Source organism: Rattus norvegicus, chromosome 10 (genome assembly GCF_021556685.1).
Source record: "Rattus norvegicus strain SHRSP/BbbUtx chromosome 10, alternate assembly SHRSP_T2T, whole genome shotgun sequence".
NCBI lineage: Eukaryota > Metazoa > Chordata > Mammalia > Rodentia > Muridae > Rattus > Rattus norvegicus.
In genome coordinates, this window is record NC_141543.1 from 56318505 (window position 1) to 56340679 (window position 22175).

Sequence of the window (22175 nt, forward strand, 5' to 3'; positions counted from 1 at the left end):
ACATGGTAAGATTACACTGATCTCTATTAAAACAAAGTGTTTATTTGTTTATTGATTAAGAGGGGGTCTCACTATGCTATCCAGGCTGGCCTTTCTCTTGGGCACAAGAGAACTACTTCTTTGGCTTTCTTGGTAGCTGGAACTAAGCTCATGACATCATATCTGACTTTAAAAAATATTCTATTGATAGCACACTAAAGACAAGTCTCTAATGTTATTTAAAGGAGCCAACCATTCAGGTATACACTATACTTCAAAGTAGGCTGAGCACCAATAACACTTGATAATTTCTTTAAATTTTACTCAGGCTAAAGAGATGGTTCAGCGGCTAAGAGTGCTTAATGCCCTTGCAGAGAGCCTACATCAGATAGCTACCACCTATAACTCCAGTTTTCGGAGATTCAACACCGTCTTCTGGACTTCATAGGCACCAGTGCACATAAACTCACACAGGCACTCCTACATATATGCATATAAACTAACTAAATAAAATTTTCACAGACAAATCCCTCTATATTTGGGGTCTGCCCAAAAATCGAAAGATGAAATCAATAGCACTGCTAAATAAATTAATTAAATGAGCCATTCTAGGTTTCTTTCAAGCATCCTAGCAAAGGAAATTGAATGAGCAAAAGTAACATTTGCAACACACTTCTCTTCTGGTATAAGAAGTGAATTTAACCAACACCTGTGTTCATGTAATTATCACCAAATATTATGACTGCTAAAATGCATGTGTAGTTTGAGAAAAAGGACCAAAAAAATCATTACTTCAGATTATGGTATTATTTACATATAGTGAAACATCCACATCACAGCCATTAGGTTTTGGCAAATTCATACTCACTTAGGTCTTGCAAAATTTAACAAGACAGAAAACCTGACCCTCACCCCGCCCAGGTAGTTCCTTGTACCAGTCTTGTCAACCTCCACAAGACAAGAGACTGTTCTCATATCAGCCACCCCCACTGACTTCAGCCTGGCCTGCTCTGCAATCTCAGACAGATGAAGAAAAAACGTGTGCTCCTTTTTGTGCCTGGCAGTGTCTCAGCATTTCTGGATTCACATGTGCTTATGTGGGTCAGTAATTCCTATTAGATTCTACTAAGACACAGTTTACTCATTCATCCACCCATGAATAGACATTTGTATTTTTGGAGAACCATGATAAATAGTTTCTATGACTGTTCAAATGCAAATTTTAATAAAACATTTTTACACTGGGCAATGATACAATGCTAGGTCATGTTTTAACTCATAAGAAACTACTAAGGGGACAGGAACCGGATATAGATCTCTCCTGAGAGACATACCTAGAATACAGCAAATACAGAGGCGAATGCCATCATTAAACCACTGAACTGAGAACAGGACCCCCGTTGAAGGAATCAGAGAAAGGACTGAAAGAGCTGGAAGGGGCTCGAGACCCCATATGAACAACAATGCCAACCAACCAGAGCTTCCAGGGACTAAGCCACTACCCAAAGACTATACGTGGACTGACCCTGGGCTCCAACCTCATAGGTAGCCATGAATAGCCTAGTAAGAGCACCAGTAGAAGGGGAAGCCCTTGGTCCTGCTAAGACTGAAGCCCCAGTGAACATGATTGTTGGGGGGAGGGCGGTAATGGGGGGGAGGATGAGGAGGGGAACACCCATAGAGAAGGGGAGGTGGAGGGGCTAGGGGGATGTTGGTCCGGAAACCAGGAAAGGGAATAACAATCGAAATGTAAATAAGAAATACTCAAGTTAATAAAGATGGAAAAAAAAAAAGAAAAAGAAACTACAAAGGGGCTTTCTAAAGTAATTGAGTCCTTTTCTGTTCCCTCAGCAATATGAGAATTCGGATACCATTATGTGTGAGTTTGGGCCCTCTGGTAGGTGAGCAGTATCACTCTCATTTTCATCTCACTCTTCTGCTTACTAATGTTAAAAATGCCTCCCATGCATTTATCAACTATTCCTAAGTTTCTCTGTAAAATGTCCACGTAAGTTTAAAACCCATTTAACAGGATCATTTGTTCTGAGTTGTAATAGTTCATTGTATATCTGAAAGTCCTTTGTCAGTTAAATGCAGTGTTTTCTCACTGCATGACTGGCCTATACACTTTCCTAAGAAACTTCTGGTAAACAGAAACATTATCTTCAGTGAGTTCCAATATATATTTGGTGGCAATTTATACTACTATGCTCCTCTGTACTATCAAATAAGTATTTGCCTATGCCAGATAAATACATTAGGATAGTTTCTTTTACAAGTTGAATGGAATTTCTGCTTAGGTAACCTTTAGGACAATGCTGTATTTCAAGCATATGGTGTGAATTAGGAAATGGGGTTTACTCTGTTACAGATCTCACCCAGTGTGCTTCGCCATCATAAAAGGTCTATCATGTACCCAGAACTGTACAGGAATCTTAGACAAAAATTAACAGACTGTACATGTGTGCTGATGTGCTAAACTTCCTATCCCATCTTATACACCATTCTTCTATAAAACTTTAGTTGTTGTATCTTCCTAATTTACACCCTTCATCTCATTAGTTTTTACAAAAGTATTTTTTTACTATTCTACATCCTTTTAATTTCCACATAAATTGTGTGTGTGGTGTTGTGTGTGTGTGTGTGTGTGTGTGTGTGTGTGTGTGTGTGTGTGTGTGTGTGTAGTATGTATGTTAAGTTGCTAAGATATTCCTGAGTTGAATTAATAAATGAAAGAGATAACAACAGGCACCTTAATAATACTGTACTTTCCAATACAGGGAAAGTCATCGTTTTTGCACATGCATGTGTGTGTCTGTGTATGACTGTAGGCTTGAGGAGCTTGGCATACACGGCGTAAGCACTCCATCACTGAGCTATATGACTTGTCCAGAACAAGACATCTTACTCATATAGTTAAGTCTTTCATTTCCCCCCGTAATTAATGTTAATGAAGTCTTAATTTATTTTCTTTAACTGTATCAATAAATATTTTGTACTTTTTTAGGCTACTATAATCATTCTGAAATTTTACTTTCCAAGAGGTTATTTTTGCTAACAGGTCTTTACGGAAAGAATTGATTTGGTTACCCTTACCCTTTGCTAAAGCCACTTAATAATTTTAGTAATTTTGGTAGATCAAGATTTTCTACTTATGAAATTAAAACATCTGTCTGAAAAAAGGCTGGTTTGCAATTCAATCTTTAAGTCTTTGTGTTCAGACTGGGGGGGTTCTTGTTTTGTCATCAATCACGGACACAACATCGAGTCTTTCATCATTAAGAGCATCACACAGTAAAAGCGTTTCCTTAGATGCCACCAATGAGTCAAGAACTACCCCTCTTAGTTTAATGGAATGTTTGATAATTAATGTTGTCAAATATTATTCTGTACCTATTGTAAGCCCACATATTTTTTCTCCCTTAGTTTATTAATACAATGAATTATAAGGATCAAATATGCAACCACGATTAATCCAAGTACTGTTTATGAGGATTTTCAAGTGTATGTTTATTAAGGATGGAGTTCTGTGTTTGTGTTCTAATGTCTTTGCCTGCTTTCTATAAATGCTATGCTGACGTCAAAGAATGAGCTGAGAAATGTTCCTTACTCTGTTGTCTGTAAACTTAATATTATTTCTGTAATAGTAGGAGTTCTGTAAACTCAGTATTCTTTCCTCTGTCTGCATTTTGTTCCTGCTGTCTCCCCAGGGTCTCACACGTTAGGTAGGATGCAGACATTACGTAGTCACTGTGTCCACAGCTCTTTCTTCTCATATTTGCTATCACGTACAGAAAAACCACCAAGGTCCCATTCTCCTGTATGAGAATGTTAAAATACAAATTCATCTTTTTATCAGATGAGGAACTTCTTGAGTAAGCTTTTGTTAGTTATGCCATAAACTAACTCAACGTGCCCTGTACTTCTGTGCTTTTGTACCTTGTACCTATGGGATCAGCAGTGATAGCCCCTCTCTCCTTCTTATAGTGGTAGTTTGGAGTTCTTTTTCATTTCCTTCTTTGTTGGGAGGGGACATCTTTCCATTTACCTCAGGCTGGCCTGGAATTCTAAATTCTCTTTTCTTGTACTTCCAAGTAGCAAGTAGTAGATCTACAGGATTATTTCAGGGGCGGCTGCTACCTGCCCACTCTCTAGGTCTCGCTCTCTCTCTCTCTCTCCCTCCCTCCCTTCCCTCCCTCCCTCCCTCCACCCCCACCCTCTTTTGCCCACCCACCTGCATGCCTGCCTGTCTGTTTGTCTGTCCATCCTAGGCATATATCATAGCTCTTAGTTTCCAGGAACAACTTTTGAAAGGGCTGAGTATTCTCTACTATTCATCCATTACATATGGCCTAGAATTGCGCTATTTCTGTTATCTCCTTTCTTCTACTTATCTAATATTTGAATTCACTCTTTACTAGCTCTTCAATGTTATTCATTAATCTTCTAAAGATACTTTGTCCTTTGCCTAGGCTGGGAGATGCTTAGTAATAATAACCTTACGATTCATTTTCTAACTCTTTAGAACTTCTGTAATTTCTCAGATTGAGTGTAACTCACATCCATTTCTGGAGATGGGGAGGGGGTTCTGACTAAGAAACATATAGTGCTAGGCTTCATGATATACAGCTAGAATCCATGCACTTAGGTAGCTAAAACAGGAGTTTCAAGCCAGCCTGGGCTACATACTGCATTCAAGATCGTTCTTAAACTCTCTACAATCACAAAAAGAAAAGTACTGAGATAAGCTAAACAGGAGCAGAATTCCTTCAATCAAAAGGTTTTCAAAGCCTTTTAATCCTTTAAAATACATGCAGTATTTTCCCTTTGTTCTTCTAACACTAGTGAAGCAGACACTTATGGCAGTCAGGCTCACAATGTAAAAGAAACTAGCAAAGGAGATGGCACTAGAAAACTAGAGAAGAACTAGCAGCTCCCTGTGCCTGTGGGCTGGGGCATCAGGTGCTTGTAAAGGTTGAGAGCTGAGCTGTTTTGTTTCCTCCATATGATAAAGAAAGAATTCAAAAGTGGCTAGAGAACATGAAACAAGACTCTGGGACTCCCAATAAATATCAGTTCCCAAACAGAGATCCTTTTAGTCCTGATTGTTGACATCCGATGGGGTATCACTTGCTAAAGCACATCCATTTCTGGAGATGGGGAGGGGGTTCTGACTAAGAAACATATAGTGCTAGGCTTCATGATATACAGCTAGAATCCATGCACTTAGGTAGCTAAAACAGGAGTTTCAAGCCAGCCTGGGCTATATACTGCATTCAAGATCGTTCTTAAACTCTCTACAATCACAAAAAGAAAAGTACTGAGATAAGCTAAACAGGAGCAGAATTCCTTCAATTCCAACTGCAATTCCAACGATATTTTCATCGCCTACAGACTGTTAAGGAAAAACTACAGAGAGAGATGGGGGAGGGGAGGGAGAATAAGGACAGACAGATATTAAGTATGCCTAAAAGCTGAGTCAAAAGAGTAATTTATATCAAATGGAGCAAAGAAAATGCAAGTAACACCGATGTACCACCTGAACACACACAACTGCATGACTCCCATTCCCTGATGGAGCCAGCAGCTCTAAGACATACTATATAAAGTGATACATTGACTTAAACAAGATGTTCTGGAAACATCAAGATTTAGGTGTTGCTGGGTTTTGTGCATCTTCTAAGAATCTAAATTCTGAAACTGTCACTTTCAAACTTAAATTCAGAGATATTGTTACCAAACATCTTGATAACCCAAACTTTACAAATGATTACATAGAAACTGTGTCAGGTCAGGAGAATTCATTCCTCTTCAGCACAGTTGAAGAATTAAATACAAATAACGAATCTATAAATGCCATTTTCATACCCATAGAATAATCAAACCCTGAAGCTAACTCTTCATACCAGCCCCAAAAGTAGGCCATGGAAATAGAGGACTCTGAAGGCTCCTTAAATAAGGATGTAAACCACAGTGCAGAAACTTTACAAACTGAACATTCATAGTGCAGACAAGACACTGATAAAGAACATCTTCGGCCAGTCTCTAACCTACGTTCAAAGGTCACTCTTCTTGAGCTATAAGAACAACAATCTCTAGCAAGACTGAAGACTTTGCAAGCTTTTATGAGCCAACCTCAGTAGGAGGACTGGCTATGTGAAGGGAATCTCAAGACAACAGAGAACCATTTCAAAACATTTGCAGTCTCTATGATATAAATACGTTTTGAAAGTTATGGTTTTTTTATAAGCTTTTTCCAAGTAAATCAAAATCATATATGATATGATTTTGCCCTAGACAAAGTTCTTAATGAAGCTATGAAAATGATCTAATATTACAAACAACATCCTGTTCTTATAATGCTCATTATAATAGGGGAAACTAGAAGAGGTTTTTGCCGAAGAAACAATTTTATTATATGATAGTTTTTTCCTAACTATAGCTAAAACAGTAAAAATTATAAAAATAACAGAACAAAACTAGTCAAAACTGCCCAGACTGCAACGATCCTGCTTCTGCCATTGGCATATGAATTGAACAAGCTAGTAGCTCAGCCCTCAGAAGACTGGGAATGGATCTTGATGATACAGGACTTGCTGGCTTGTGCAAGGCTTTGGGGATCAGTCCCCAGTCATAGAGGCAAGAGGGTAGACACAGTTCCTCATCTGTTTCTTTGTAATTCCTTCTCTTTCTTTGAAGATACTTTGCTCAGAACAGACTTCCTATAAGACAATAACTACTTCTATTGTAGAAGTAGTCCAGAATTTATACTATCAGATTATTCTCATTTTGTTGTGTAACCATTTGGCCTTAATTCTAGGTCTACAACGTAAAAGAAAATACCACTACTAATATTCTATTTCATCTGAACTCAAGCTGTCAGAAAGTTATTTTTAACTTGAAGAGAATATACACACACCTGTGTATATGTTGCTCACCATTGTTATTCAGTCATTTAAGTTCCTGAACACCCTGTATTTATAAAACTATATATAAGGGGTTGGGGATTTGGCTCAGTGGTAGAGCACTTGCCTAGCAAGCACAAGGCCCTGGGTTCAGTGCCCAACTCTGAAAAAAAGAAAAGAAAAGAAAAAATACTGTTTACATCCATATTGAATTTAAGAGAAGTAAATTTACAACTAAAGACTATGGCTCTAGGACACCTGTGTGGAAGGGTAACATGTTACCTGGGTATACAACTGCCTGTGGTACTAAGTGAGATCCTTTTGATCTCATTCTTAGTTTTTTTGTTTTTTTTTTTTTGTTTTTGTTTTGTTCTTGTTGTTGTTAAATGAAAAATAAAAGAACGGTTCTGAGAGTTCTATAATGTAACAAAGATATCTGAGACCCTAAAAAATAGAAGGTATTCAATAAATATTAGTTGCCCTAAATAAAAAATAACTGTCTTGTAAGTAGATAGTAATCAATTTCAATCATGTCATTTTGCTTCTTTATGATAATAAAGCTAATTGGTATTCTTTAATCATGTTAGCTAACAAAAATGCATTATTATTTTTATTAGGTAACTATAAAGGAAAATACCTGAAATTAAGTATTCCTGTGTTACATTTTGTTAATAAACAATTTAAAATAAGTCATACAAATGGAAAAAATTAACCTTATTTAAGAATAAAGATCATTCAAATTTCCTATTTGTTTAAAGTTATAATTTTTTGAGTAATATAAGTATCTAACCGTGTTTCTTTAAAGTTAATAGTTTAAACAAATAATATCTTAAATACTTAAAGATATTTTCTTGATTGGGCCTAATCAATTGAGGACCTTCTCGATCTAACCTCTGACTGATCTCTAAAGTTTTATCTACAGATTCTGACCTGCTTCACTTTCTATTTGATTACAAGAGCCTCCTAGTCATGTACATATCTTTAACTACCATATTTTATAAGCCATAGAGCTTGGTTTTCACTACAGATGATCTAATAAGGGGTGCATCAGTGAGGTTCAGGATGGGGTCAATCCCAAAAATCTATGTAAACCCATAAGACATCAGAAGCCACAGAGCCTTGGATGATGCCAAGCAAACACCAGCCCTCTCTGCTTCAGGAATGACCTAAGGCTGTTTCCTGTGTAGAAACTGTACAAAGGCACTCGCACTCAGAGAAACAGAGTCAACGTCCGTAATAGAGATAACGCTTACCTTCTGCCCAGTTTGAACTGAAAGTGCAGCAATCTCATGCATAAACCCTCCTCCCACAATAGAATCTACTCTCTGTCTATTCAAGGGGGAGGAAGACACAGAGACTGACTAGGAGAGATCAGAGGTGTCCTTGGGCTGCTTGAGGAATGCAGACAGAGCTTCTCCCATCTCCAGCTAAGGAGTTCTTGGTCTTTCAGACTGTCAACTTTGAAGAGGAAGTAAAGGAATACTTCCAAAAAAAAAAAAGATTAATTCTCTCCCTCCTCTCACCAAACTCTTAACCTTTCCCACTCTCTCCCTCAATTCACCAAATGAAACAGTGAATACTGGTATTCTAAGTCAGGAGTGGACTACACACCACAGTCAAGTGATTCACAGGCAAGAGTTAATGATAGCAGGGGGCAGAAACCATCACTTAAGTTTCCACCTACTGCTTTTATCTACAGAAAAGGCTAAAAACAGAAGTTTCCCAGGGATGCCAGCTCATGCCTATAATCTCAGGGCTCAGGAAACTGAAACAGGAGCAATGCTGTCAGTTAGAGGCCAGTCTGAACTAGAGTGGAAGATAAAAGTTTCTATAATTTTCTCAGGACTAAATGGCCTTGTTCAGTGAAGTTTTACTGAGGAAGTTCATTACAAAATGCAATGTTGGTGATTAAAATAGGACTTAAAAATGGAATTTTTCCAACATTTCAAACAAAGGTAAATGAGGCCTTGGTTTCGACAAAGACTCTGAATTTAAAATGTGACTTCCAGTGCTTAAGCCCCAAACATATCAACTCATTTATTTAAGTTAATTTAAAAATATAGTGTGTGCACGCATGTGGGTGTGCGTGCATGCGTGTGTGTGTGTGTGTGTGTGTGTGTGTGTGTGTGTGTATTTCACCTGCATATATGTATGTGCACTCAGTACCCTCAGAGGCCAGAAGAGGGTGTCAAGTTCCATGGAATTTCATATGTATGGTGGGAATTAAGCCAGATTCCTCTGAAAGAGCAATACCTGCTCTCTCTCTCTCTCTCTTTTTTTTTTTTTTTTTTTTTTTAATTCTTTTTTTTGGAGCTGGGGACCGAACCCAGGGCCTTGCGCTTTGCTAGACAAGTGCTCTACCACTGAGCTAAATCCCCAACCCCGCAATCCCTGCTCTTAACAACTGAGCTATCTCTCTTGCCCCATTTCCAAGTTACCTTTTAAACTTGCTTTTCTTTGTTGAATACCTGTACTGTGTTGTAGCAATGACTGTGCTGTGCACACTTTAAACAATTTTGTTTTGAAAATGTCAACCATTACTCACCATGATAAAAGCACAGACCATAACAATGGAGAGTATCTACTTCTTCTCCAATTTACACACTGACGAGGATCTGTGATAGCACAAGTCTGCTGCATTCTCAACAATAGCCCCTGGAGTGTGTGAGAGACTTAAGAGTGCCTGGTATAATGAAACTGGCAGAAATATAGAAAGAGGTCATACATGTTTTTCTTTTAATCTACTTTCCTTAACATTCTTTGGGTTTACACAACTTAACTTTTCATTTTATGAGCCAAAAGCCAAAACATTAACAGCTGTTAAGTGTGGAAGGGTCTCTAGTATATGACTAATTTTTTACATACTATAAATAAATAGTTTTAGTTATGGTAATCAAAGCCTAGTATTCCCTCAAGAGGTTATTTCTTTATCCTCCAAGGACTCAAATGGGCAGGGGAAAGAAAGGAAGGGGAATCAGGAAGCAGGGGAGCAGGTCTTACATGTCAAGCATGTGATAAGCTGGTAACCAGATAACAAAATGGCCTGTTCTTAATGAATTTACTTTCGACTAGTTTTCACCAAAATGCTAGGAAATGAGGAAAGAGCACTGCCTGGTGCTAGAGTAGTGCCTGGTTAGGGACTGGGTTTTCTTGCTCAATATAAGCCTTGCTTCATGTTTCAAAAGGAAACAGACTGAGACTCGACTCACAGTCCCCTTCCTCCTCTCTTCCCAATCCCACCATTTCCCCCATTGTCCCCTCCCCTTGGGTACCACTCCACCCGGGGGCATCTATTCCCAGCAGGATTGGGCACATCCTCTTCCACTGAGCTCTAAGGAAGACTTTTGACCATGAGTGACTAGCCTTCCCAGACAAATATTCTTCATTCTAAAGTTACTTATGAACACCTAAACATATACACACATACACTCCTCACATGAAAACATTACTACTGCAAAAATACAGTATTTCAGTCATCCCTGTCAAAGGACACTACACCCACATGTTACTGTTTGCTAATACAAGGCATACTTAAGTTCAAAAGAGAGGAACCAATGGCCACATCTCTTGGAGAACACTAGATATATCTGAAGTCTAATAAAGCCTCAATCCAGGCATCAAGAAATTAGTTTTAAGCATAAAATACTCTGCCCCAGCTTTGTACCTGTAACATTCACTGCTTGCTCTTTGCATCTCAATACTAGAACTAGATGAAAATGCATATGAATAAAAGTGAAGCCGCTGGCTGCCATGCTCAGGAAAGTTAGGGAAAAGAGACTACTACTGAAGTGATTACATCACCCAGACTGAAGGCTTCAGAAAATTATTATTCTCAAGCTATTGGTTAAGATCAACTAGTATGTTCCTACTATTTTTCAGTACGATACACTGTCATTTCTACCTTTTTAATTAAAATATTAACTAATAACAGATGACATGGCATGTGTATACCAACTTGAACACAACTTTGACTTACCATGTGAGTTTCCAAGGAAAGAGCATCTACATTCCTGCTAAGTGGACAGTGGAGGCTGACAGTGCATTCCCAGATACTACCTGAACTTTACCTGAAACCCACAGTTATTTAAAAAGATAAAAGTGAGCCTGGGCCTTTGGAACTATTTTCCCAACTAAAAGTTTAAAGAAGGAAATTGTGTTCCTTAAATTTAAGAGTACAGAATCAGTAACTGTCTATTTAAATTCAAAGAGTAACATTTTAAACTCTCTTAAGAAGACGGAAATACCAGCCCCTTGCCTTGCATAAAATGTGGCAGGCAGAAAGCTCTGCATTTAGTTGCTGGGTACTCACATGTGTGGGTTCTGGACTCCTGTGGTATTAGGATTCAGAGTAAACCGTGCTGTCGATTTGACAGGTGGATTTGCAAAATTCAACTTCAGGGCTTTGCGTTTACCTGAGAAACGACAAAGTGAAAGTTTCAAATACTAACTACAGACACATATAAACTGTGTTGATTAAACTTAATTACTCTTTTTAGAATTCAGATATTATAAGACAGGTATTACTTTGAAGACATGAGAAATTCAGTGAAAGACACAGAAACTTCCTTTAATAAATCTTACTCAATATAGAATAATGTTTGAAAAGTTGCCAAATATCTTAAAATTTAAAAAAAAGTAAGCAAAAGTTATCTTATGCCCACTCCCCACAAATCTCTCTGTGTGCTGTAGAACATCACATGACTGACGTTCAGTGCTTCCAGTTCAGTGTCCAGAAATCTAACACTTTGCAGGAAAAGAACCAGTCGCTGTAGAATCAATCACCTTTCCCAAGGTAAGCTCAAGCACTACACACTACTAGAAGCCAAAATGTCTTCAGTCTAAGAGAATCCCCTCCTTCAAATGCAGTATCAGTGCTGAGTTACAGATCTGAAACTCGTGTGGCTATAAGAATAAAGTCATCACTGCACAGTCTACTTCAAGTTAGCAACACAAGCTAAAGCAGGGAAGTATCGACACTTTTTAATATAAAACTAAACTGTGTCCATTATAAAAAAATCAGAAAATTCAGAGAAAACAAGTTTTTAAAATGATAAACATATATGTAATAATATTTTCAAAAAATATATATCCATTTATCACTCTAATTACCCCCCAAAAAAAACCAATCTACTAGTTTCTATGGCAAGCTTTCCCTAAACATAGATATATGTTTTATCTCAAAATCTCATCAGGCCATGGTACTACTTCAACATGCTTTCCTTGTTTGTCATATTTCTTTCTGGGTCAATAAATCACATGGAATCACTTCTTTAGGGTTTCTACATCATCTGACTCAACTAGGACATTCAAACTACATGCAAAAGGTACTGTGTACAAAAACATCAGATTTAATTTTAAAGGCATGTGTTACTAGAGGGTTGAAGAATAAGACATTTTTCTTATTTGTTTTTAATACTGGGTCTCACACAGCCCACCTGGTCCCAAATTCACCATGTATCTGAAAAATAACCTTGATGTGTTAATTTTCCTGTCTCTACCTCCTGTGTTAGTGCTGGACTTACAGACATGCATTACAACCCACAGTTTAAAACTTTTAAAATTGAAATCAAAATTTGGAAAAATCATTTGGACAAAGCATAAGGTATAGAATGAAAAAAGGGGTTTGTTTGTTTTTTGTTTGTTTTACCAACTACATATCTGATAGGGCTAATATCAAAAATATGGTTATCAAGAAAACAAATGACTTCATTAAAAATGGGGTACAAATCTAGACAGAATTCTAAAAGGAAATGTAAAAGGCTGAGAAGCATTTAGTAAAATGTTCGTTCAACATCCTTGGCCATCAGAGAAATGAAAATCAAAACTACTTTGATTTCAATAAGAATGACTAAGATCATTGTGGGGGAGCTCATGCTGACTGGGGATGTCCAGTCACTGTAGAAAGCAGTGTTCTTCAGAAAGATGAGACTGGGTCTACTTCACTCTCCAGCCACACCACTCTTAGGTACATACTCAGAGGATCCTACCACACAGACACCTGTTCAGTCATGCTCATTGTTGCTCTATTTACACTAGCCAGAAATTAGAAACAACCTAGATCCCTGTCAATGAATAAAGAAAGAAAGAAAATGTGGTACATTTATACAACGGTATATTCTTCAGCCATTAAAAAAAATTCATATTTGCTATGATAAGAGCTTACCAGTTGTTAATATTTGAAACATCACCCTATCTCCATCTCTGTACTCCAGATTTAAAAGAAATATAATTTAAAATATCTTAGAAAATATAAGTTTTCTGTCTTCCTATTGTTTTCTTAATTTATTGTCAGACTTTCTAGGATTTTTATCTGCTCTTTAAGGTTTGGTTAACATGGGGGCTCACGTTGTAAGTTAATATTTTTTAAAATAAAATTAGATGCAACTGAAAAAAATTAAAAAAATAAAATTATGAAATCTGCAGGTAAATGGATGGAATTAGAAAAAAATTCATTCTGAATGAGGTAACTCAGATACAGAAAGACAAATATGGTATGTATTCACTTATATGTAGGTGTTAGCTGTAAAGTCATTGATAAGCAAGCTACAATTCATAGAAGCAGAGGCTAGGTAGAGAATAAGGGACAGAGGGAGGAATGGATCTCCCTAGGAAGGATAAATAGAATAGACAGCTAGGAACAGACAAAAAAGAAGGAAGACTGGAATGAGAAGATTAGACGGGAAAGGGGATAAAAAAGGGGGCCGAGGGAGGGAATACAGGGATAGACAGGTAAACTAAGAGCCATTTGAGAGGTCATATAGAAACGTAATATAGTAGAAGATTATATATACATAATATATATGAAGGCAATACAAGTGAAATGGCCATACAGCAGGGACAAAGCCCCAACTGGACATCTATCATCACCAAATGGAGCTTCCAATACCAGGAATGAGTTAAAGCTAATCAGGTTCTTGGCTAAAGAGGTCCCCATGGGAATCACCAAACAATCCAGGCTATTGACAAGGCTATTGGTGGCTCTCTACAAACCAACAGAAAGGCTCTACAGCTGAAGAGAACACCTATACAACTCACCGAAAACAGACAAGTTGAGCTGCTGTCTACCTAAGCCCTTCATCCTTATGGACTAGCATTTATGATACTGGAAGGTATTCTGCAAGCTCCCAAAGGAGAAAGGTAAACAACAAACCAGGTACAAAGAATTGAATATACAAGAGTGACCCTGCAAGATATGTTAGCACAATAGTACCACAAAGTTGTGGGAACCAACCAATACCAGCTTTGGTTTTAAGGCCTACTTCATGAGATGGAACCCATTCCCAATGCTAGATAGGCCAGGGACCTAGGAGAAAACTAGATTCTATTGTTCTGCTAATGAGATGTAACAATAAAATTACTCCTAATGATATTCACTATACTCATAAATCCATGCCTAGCTCAGCCATCATCAGAGAAGCTTCCTCTTCCAGATGGGAACAAACAGAGACCTACAACCAGACAATACGAGAGAGCCCTATACAGGAGGTCTCCAAATCCCTCCCCTCAGGGAACAGGAAACTGTAGAAAAGGAGGCATACTCGAGTATAAAACCCAGAGGGCATGAAGGACATCAAGGAATCAAGGCCTTCTAGTCACAACAGGGCTGGGAAACACATGAACTCAGAGTCTGTGACAACATGCATAGGGTCTACACAGGTCTGTACCAAATAAGGTCCGGTAGGGCTGAAATAAGAAGTGGGCACACACTTTATCCCTAACTGAGAAGCTATCTCCAATTGAAAAGTTAGTTTTCTCCAAAGGAATCTCACTGGGGAAACTGTTCTAAAAGGTAGGCCCAATGCTCAGCAGCAGATGGCCAGCCAACACATAAAGGGCTCATTCCAAAGAAGGCATCTTTGGGGGCTCTTCGTCTTGTAATACTAAGTCAGGAAGCAGTTGAATTTTTGTTTTGACCTTATAGGATCTTTGTATATAAAGTATATTTTCTGGCTTGGGGGTTTTAAGAGTGTGTGCCTGTGCATCTCTGCATCTCTATGTGTTTCTTGTGTTTTTTTTTCTTGTTTGATTTTTTGTCACATTCTGATTTGCTTGTTTTTGATGTATTATATTGTGCTGTATTGTACTGCATTGCTATTCCTTAGATGCCTGTTTGTTTTCTAAGAAAAAACAGAAAGGGTGTGGGTCTGGATGGGAAGGGAGGTGGGGAGAAACTTCTAGTAGAGGGAAGGGAAACTATAATCAGAAAGTATTACATGAAATAGCGACATTTTCAATGAAGTATTAAAGTGGTTAAAATGTTCTTTTGGAGGTATGCAATAGGGATGGGGACAATCACAGGGTTAACACTGCCCAACCAACCAACAATGATCTCCTCCTGCTTCTGCCTCTTACTTACTGGGAATTCAAGTGTCACCGCATGTGGCACAGCAAGTCGATCCTTAACATTTAGACACAAACAAGAGACAAACATGATAGGTATGGTGGCTCAGGCCAGCACACAAGAAGTGAGGCACAGGTTTGAAGCCAACCTGGTTAACATAAGAAAATTCCTACTTGCCAGGGTTTCATTGTGCAATCTATCCCACCCCATCCCCCCCAGCAAAGCAAAACAAAATTGACGAAGAACTACATAAAGTGCTGACACCAAAAACATTCAAGATGTTTTATTTGTTAAAGTCTAGAGGACTTGTATTAAGTACAAGCTTGGCTAGAGAATAGGTTGATCAGGGTGACTGAGTGAAAGAATCACAAACAGCAAACTGCTTTTTAAAAGAATTCAGCAATATAAAAAGCCTTTTTAATGAAGCACTCCTTTCTTCTTGGAAATCTGTCTGTGATTCTCAAAAGCCCTAATGGAAGTCACTGTGCTGGCTTCTCGACAGCAGCCTACTGTGACTGTGTCTTCTGTGAGCAGGAATGGTGTTCACACCACCCTCTCAGCATTCACCTGTGAAGTCAGGTCATTTGTCTTCCAGTTTCTAGGTTCAAATACAGTTATCCAGCCAGAGATGGATAATACACTAAGGCTCACCACTAACTGACTGAATTGTTCTGAAGACTGTCTGAGTTGATGCTGTAATGTGATAAAACTCGGAGATGTTGAGGTAATATAAATGTGATTTTTCACATAAGATATATACGACTAATTCAACTCCATAATGTAGCAGACTGAATGGTGACCGCCCCAACCCACCCCAAAGATAACCAACTCCTAATCCCTGACCTATGAATCTTGCCTTATATAGCAAGGGTAGCAGTGAAGATTGAAGACTAGCAAGCACATATCTTATGAGCTCAAACCCAATCAAGTCACCATGTTGAAAGCTAAATACCATTTGTCTGTTACATGCTGTGTTTACTTAAAATCATCTAGCACACACATAATGTATGATTTCCATACATGAAGAAAAACTGACAAAAGAGAGACCAAACATGAGTCAAAGACAAAACAAAGAAATGTTATGAAAGCTATCCGAAAGCAAAACACTAAACAACTTTCCTCAAGGTGTGGGCAAGAGGCCAGTAACAGGCAAACTCTGCAAGGAATACCGAAGCACGGTGCTACAATGAAAGCTCACTTGAGCTATTTCCTTGACAATACAAATACTTAAAGCACACACACACACAAAAAGGGAAATTCTTTTTGAGCACTAGATCTACAGTTAAACAAATATTGGGGAAGAGGAGTTTTAAAGGTAATTGACTTCATAAATAAATGTACATAGTTTAACACAATGCAATTTATATAAGTTAGAGTTGAACATACTCTACTCAATCTACAAACAAATATATGTTTCAACCATCCATTAGCAAATATATGAAAGAATTCTAAATTTTCAGACTCTGAACACAAATGTCTCAGCTCCAAGGAGTCTAGGGAAGACCCAGTTGCCTTGCCAGCTTTCACAAAGACACCTTAACCCTGAAACTCATCAACAGAGGGTGGACGTGAAACTAGTCTTGAGGAGGAAAAAAAGCCACAAAGGCAGGTGAGTCTAAGGCAATGAGGAGGTAGCCTTTCAGATCCAAGATGCTGTTTCCAAACATCCATAAGGCTGACTAGCCCTTCCCTCAAAGCACCCCATCTGCACTGATTCTTCCTTTCTCAAGTGTCCCAGAGCTGCTACACCCTCAGATATTTGAAATCACACACAGAAAGGAAGGAAGGGAGGGAGGGAGGGAGGGAGGGAGGGAGGGAGGGAGGGAGGGAGGGAGGGAGGGAACAGGACACTATCACAGATACTTTTTAATTAAAAACACCAAAAAACAAAACACCAAACCTAAAATGATACTTTACTTGCAGAAAAGAATTGGTGCTATAAAAGCCTATGGAGGGCTGGAGAGATGGCTCAGCAGTAAAGAGCACTGGCTGCTCTTCCAGAGGACCAGGTTCAATTCCCAGCACCCACATGTCAGCTCACAACCATCTATAACTCCAAGTCCAGGGGATCTGACACCCTCAGGAGCAAGCTAAACACAAATGCACATAAAATAAAAATAAATTATATTTCTGAAAAGCCTATGGAGATTTTAGTTTGAAAGAGATCAAGAACTATACAATAGAATTGAACATAATGGATAAAAACCATATTTGTGACAATACCCTTTTGGTGGTATCATCATGGCCAAGTAGTAACAAGCCAATAGAGATAAAGAGAACTTCCCCTTAAATATAGCAACAGAAACCAAGAACCATATTATATTTACACAGCAGGGGTTTTCTATGAGATCAGTGCCAGGAGATGAACATGTTTCCCAAGCTTACTGACCTTGAACAGACATGACACACAACAGAGATAACTCCTTTTCAGCTCTCAAGTAACTGTACTAGAAACATGAGCATACATTGTTCTTACTGGTGTGTACATAGGCTAGTGTCTGTCCTCCCAAGAATTCTAGGCACCACCTCTGCTGAAAAAACAATGCCTAACTTTCTCCTCATGACACGCAGAATGTGAGAACATTTGTTAATACTAAAAAAAATTAAAACCATGCCTGGCCTACCAGCTGGCCTAGAGTCTGGCAGCCCCAGCCCCAGAACAAAGTGAGTCACCCTCCTAGCATCACTCTCAAGAGTCTTGTTGTTCGACCTGTCTCAAGAGGATGCCCCACGCTATGCAAAATGAGCTTTTACTTCACCTATACACAATATTCTCCTCAAAGTTCCCATAAGAAAGGCAGAGAAGAGTGTAGAGCCATCAAGGTTATGAAGAATCATGAATCTGAAAATCAGAGATCCAGGAGGAATCAGGAAGGAAGAGAGGGAGGGAGTATCATTAAAATACATTAAGTGTATTATACAGATATATGAAATTCTCAAAACTGAAAAATATGTTTTAAAAGATTCATTGATAACCCAAGTAGATGCACAGAGGCACAGACATGTCCTTCCCTGCAATGCTGAGCAATTCTCGAGAACACTGAAGGGAAACGATAGCCAGCATTACTTAGCTCTAAGCAAGAGGATAAAGAACCCTAGGCATTCTCCCTAAACTAAGTAAGTGCTCAAGCAACACAAGCCTTTATTAAACACCATGTTCACAACTAGCTTCATCTATCTTACAGTTTGGCTCTCCCTCAAAGACCCCAATGCAGATAGTGTCCTACTTGTGTACTGAATCCACAGTCATAGAAATCCAGGCAACTTAAAACAGCTCTCCCTCAACTTCTACAGATAAGGAAAACACCTTTTCTCATGATTCATTAAGAATCAGCATTATGTACAGTTTCAAAATCATCAAAATTAGCTCAATGGGTAAAGTGCTTGCTGTACAAGTATGAGGACTAGAGTTCAGATCCCCAAAATTTGCATGAAAAGTGCAGAGGTGCCATCCTGTAGCCCCAGGATTTCTGGGCTCACTGGTTTAGCCAGCCAGTGAATTCTAGGCTCAGGAAAATATCCTGTCTCAAAAACTGAGGTAAAGAGCAAAAGGAGCACATTTGACATCAACTTCATCCTCTGCAAAGGAACACAAGGGACATGATCCTACACAGATGTGCACAGACATCATTACCATCAAGTTTTCTTCAGAGAGACTATGCTCACACTGGTCTACCTTGCCTCGCTCTGACCCCCAAGAAGTTGTTTCTATGATTCAATTGTCAACTTTCTTGATTTTTAACTATCTTGGTTTACCTCTGAAACCTGCAAATATGCTATACATGTTAAGTACCTAAAACAAGGAAGAGTTACCAAACATTTATTGGATTCAAATTATATTATTTTACTTGCTGGTACCTCAATGTCCTCCAACTCAACCTAACAGGTTTAATTTTTCTCACTGCATCATAAGAAAGAAAACTCTATTATCGATATGATCAGAATTGAACAACATAAATTCCATCTCTAAAGGGTAATTTACAATTTATAAAACATTGGCAAACTCATATATCTTTAACACTACTCATTTCAAAAAGTGTAAAGTCATGACTAAAATCATACCTATTACGTTAAAGTTGAGGTCTTCAATGCCTTTAGGGGAACATGTAACTTTAACCAGGACAACACAGCAGAAGGGTAATTTTTTTTATTATTATTATTAACTTGAGTATTTCTTATATACATTTCGAGTGTTATTCCCTTTCCCGGTTTCCAAGCAAACATCCCCCTAATCCCTCCCCCTCCCCTTCTTTATGGGTGTTCCCCTCCCCATCCTCCCCCCATTGCCGCCCTCCCCCCAACAATCTAGTTCACTGGGGGTTCAGTCTTAGCAGGATCCAGGGCTTCCCCTTCCACTGGTGCTCTTACTAGGATATTCATTGCTACCTATGAGGTCAGAGTCCAGGGTCAGTCCATGTATAGTCTTTAGGTAGTGGCTTAGTCCCTGGAAGCTCTGGTTGCTTGGCATTGTTGTACATATGGGGTCTCGAGCCCCTTCAAGCTCTTCCAGTTCATTCTCTGATTCCTTCAACGGGGGTCCTATTCTCAGTTCAGTGGTTTGCTGCTGGCATACGCCTCTGTATTTGCTGTATTCTGGCTGTGTCTCTCAGGAGCGATCTACATCCGGCTCCTGTCGGTCTGCACTTCTTTGCTTCATCCATCTTGTAGATGGCTGTATATGTGTGGGCCACATGTGGGGCAGGCTCTGAATGGGTGTTCCTTCTGTGTCTGTTTTAATCTTTGCCTCTCTATTCCGTGCCACAGGTATTCTTATTCCCCTTTTAAAAAAGGAGTGAAGCATTCACATTTTGATCATCCGTCTTGAGTTTCATTTGTTCTAGGCATCTAGGGTAATTCAAGAATTTAGGCTAATAGCCACTTATCAATGAGTGCATACCATGTGTGTTTTTCTGTGATTGGGTTACCTCACTCAGGATGATATTTTCCAGTTCCAACCATTTGCCTACGAATTTCATAAAGTCATTGTTTTTGATAGCTGAGTAATATTCCATTGCGTAGATGTACCACATTTTCTGTATCCATTCCTCTGTTGAAGGGCATCTGGGTTCTTTCCAGCTTCTGGCTATTATAAATAAGGCTGCGATGAACATAGTGGAGCACGTGTCTTTTTTATATGTTGGGGCATCTTTTGGGTATATGCCCAAGAGAGGTATAGCTGGATCCTCAGGCAGTTCAATGTCTAATTTTCTGAGGAACCTCCAGACTGATTTCCAGAATGGTTGTACCAGTCTGCAATCCCACCAACAATGGAGGAGTGTTCCTCTTTCTCCGCATCCTCGCCAGCATTTGCTGTCACCTGAGTTTTTGATCTTAGCCATTCTCACTGGTGTGAGGTGAGATCTCAGGGTTGTTTTGATTTGCATTTCCCTTATGACTAAAGATGTTGAACATTTCTTTAGGTGTTTCTCAGCCATTCGGCATTCCTCAGCTGTGAATTCTTTGTTTAGCTCTGAACCCCATTTTTTAATAGGGTTATTTGTCTCCCTGCAGTCTAACTTCTTGAGTTCTTTGTATATTTTGGATATAAGGCATCTATCTGTTGTAGGATTGGTAAAGATCTTTTCCCAATCTGTTGGTTGCCGTTTTGTCCTAACCACAGTGTCCTTTGCCTTACAGAAGCTAGAAGGGTAATTATTATTACTTCCAAGTCAAAGTCTTTGAACTAGTGTGAGTCTAAGTGAAGTATCTCAGCCCACAGGGATGTGGTATCTAGGCATGCTGTGCGCTTGAGAGACTTTCTAAATGAATCCATGCTGAATCCCTTCTCTCTGCTGCCTGTATGAAAAGAAGTGAAGCCTTTCCTCTACCATATCCTCCCACTGTGATGATCACCAGCCTGCCCAAATGCAAGGGGTCATATGCCACCACAGATTGAACCATCTTAACCATGAGTCAAAAATCAGTCTTTCCTCCCTTTACTCGTTTCTCTCTGGCGATAGCAGTAAGAAAAGTAAAACAAATCAAAACCGTTAATCCCATCATGAATAACCTGGTATCAACAGTAGCAAAGAATGCAGCAGTAGGCATCCTCTTTAAACTTGTCCAATCTGCCATTATCTGAGGAAAGAGGGCCTTTCCCACCATAGCATAACATCTGCCAGGAGTACAAAAATTCATTTTCTTACCTGTCTCAGCACTTGGTACTATGCCAGACACATTAACCTTCAGCACATTGTCACCATAACTGTAAACTGGTTCAAAAGGCAACATCTCAAACATCTCAAAATATTCTTGACTAACCTATCACTCCATTTCTATAAATTTATGCTAAGGATATTAAAAATTATACAAACAAGTTGTTCAAAGCAATTATAGTTACACTGCATTACTTATAAAAACCATGCCACATCCATAACTGAAATATCATATTGTCAAAAAAGAAACACCATTTACAAAACCTATGGCCTAGTATAATGAATCTAATTCTCAGAAACCAAATAGTGGAAGGAGAGACTCCTCTAGCCTCCACATGCTCACTATGGGACCCACTGGTGTATGGATGTGCATGTGCGCACACGTGCGCACACACACACACCCCAATCTCCAAAATGTTACAACAATTGAAGGTGCTAGAATTATAAATTCTCCCCCCTTTTAAACATTCTGCTTCAGAAGGCTGAGAGGGTGGCTTGTTCAATACAGCATTTGTCATGGAAGCACGGGAGCCTGAGTTTGATCTTCAGAACCTGTTACAGTCTGGCAAAATGGCACACACTTGTTCCCCAGCAAGAGGGAGGCAGAAGGAGGATGATGCTTGCTAGCCAGATACCTTGACCTACTTAGTTAGCTCCAGATCAATGAGAAACTCTGGCTTAAGAAAGGAAGTAAATGGGACCTGGGGAACAACACCTGAAGCTGACTTCTAGCCTCTACATGCACAAGTAAACAAATGACATACACATGTACAAACATGCACACACATACATGTC

The 22175-nt window shown here is 38.9% G+C and overlaps 1 protein-coding gene and 1 pseudogene across 6 annotated transcripts in view; one reads left to right on the plus strand and one right to left on the minus strand.

Annotated features, from left to right (window-relative positions):
* Map2k4 (mitogen activated protein kinase kinase 4) overlaps positions 1-22175 on the minus strand; it is a 104298-nt gene that overhangs the window by 62148 nt on the left and 19975 nt on the right. For all 6 annotated transcript variants that reach the window (XM_087570398.1, XM_087570394.1, XM_087570399.1 and 3 more), the window contains one exon: positions 11194-11296. Coding sequence is in view for 2 of the 6 variants with exons in the window: in XM_087570392.1 (XP_087426518.1) it covers positions 11194-11296 (103 nt within the window). In the remaining 4 variants the exon portion in view is untranslated. The remainder of the gene's footprint in view (positions 1-11193; positions 11297-22175) is intronic.
* LOC134480643 (THAP domain-containing protein 5-like) lies at positions 4981-6197 on the plus strand (annotated as a pseudogene).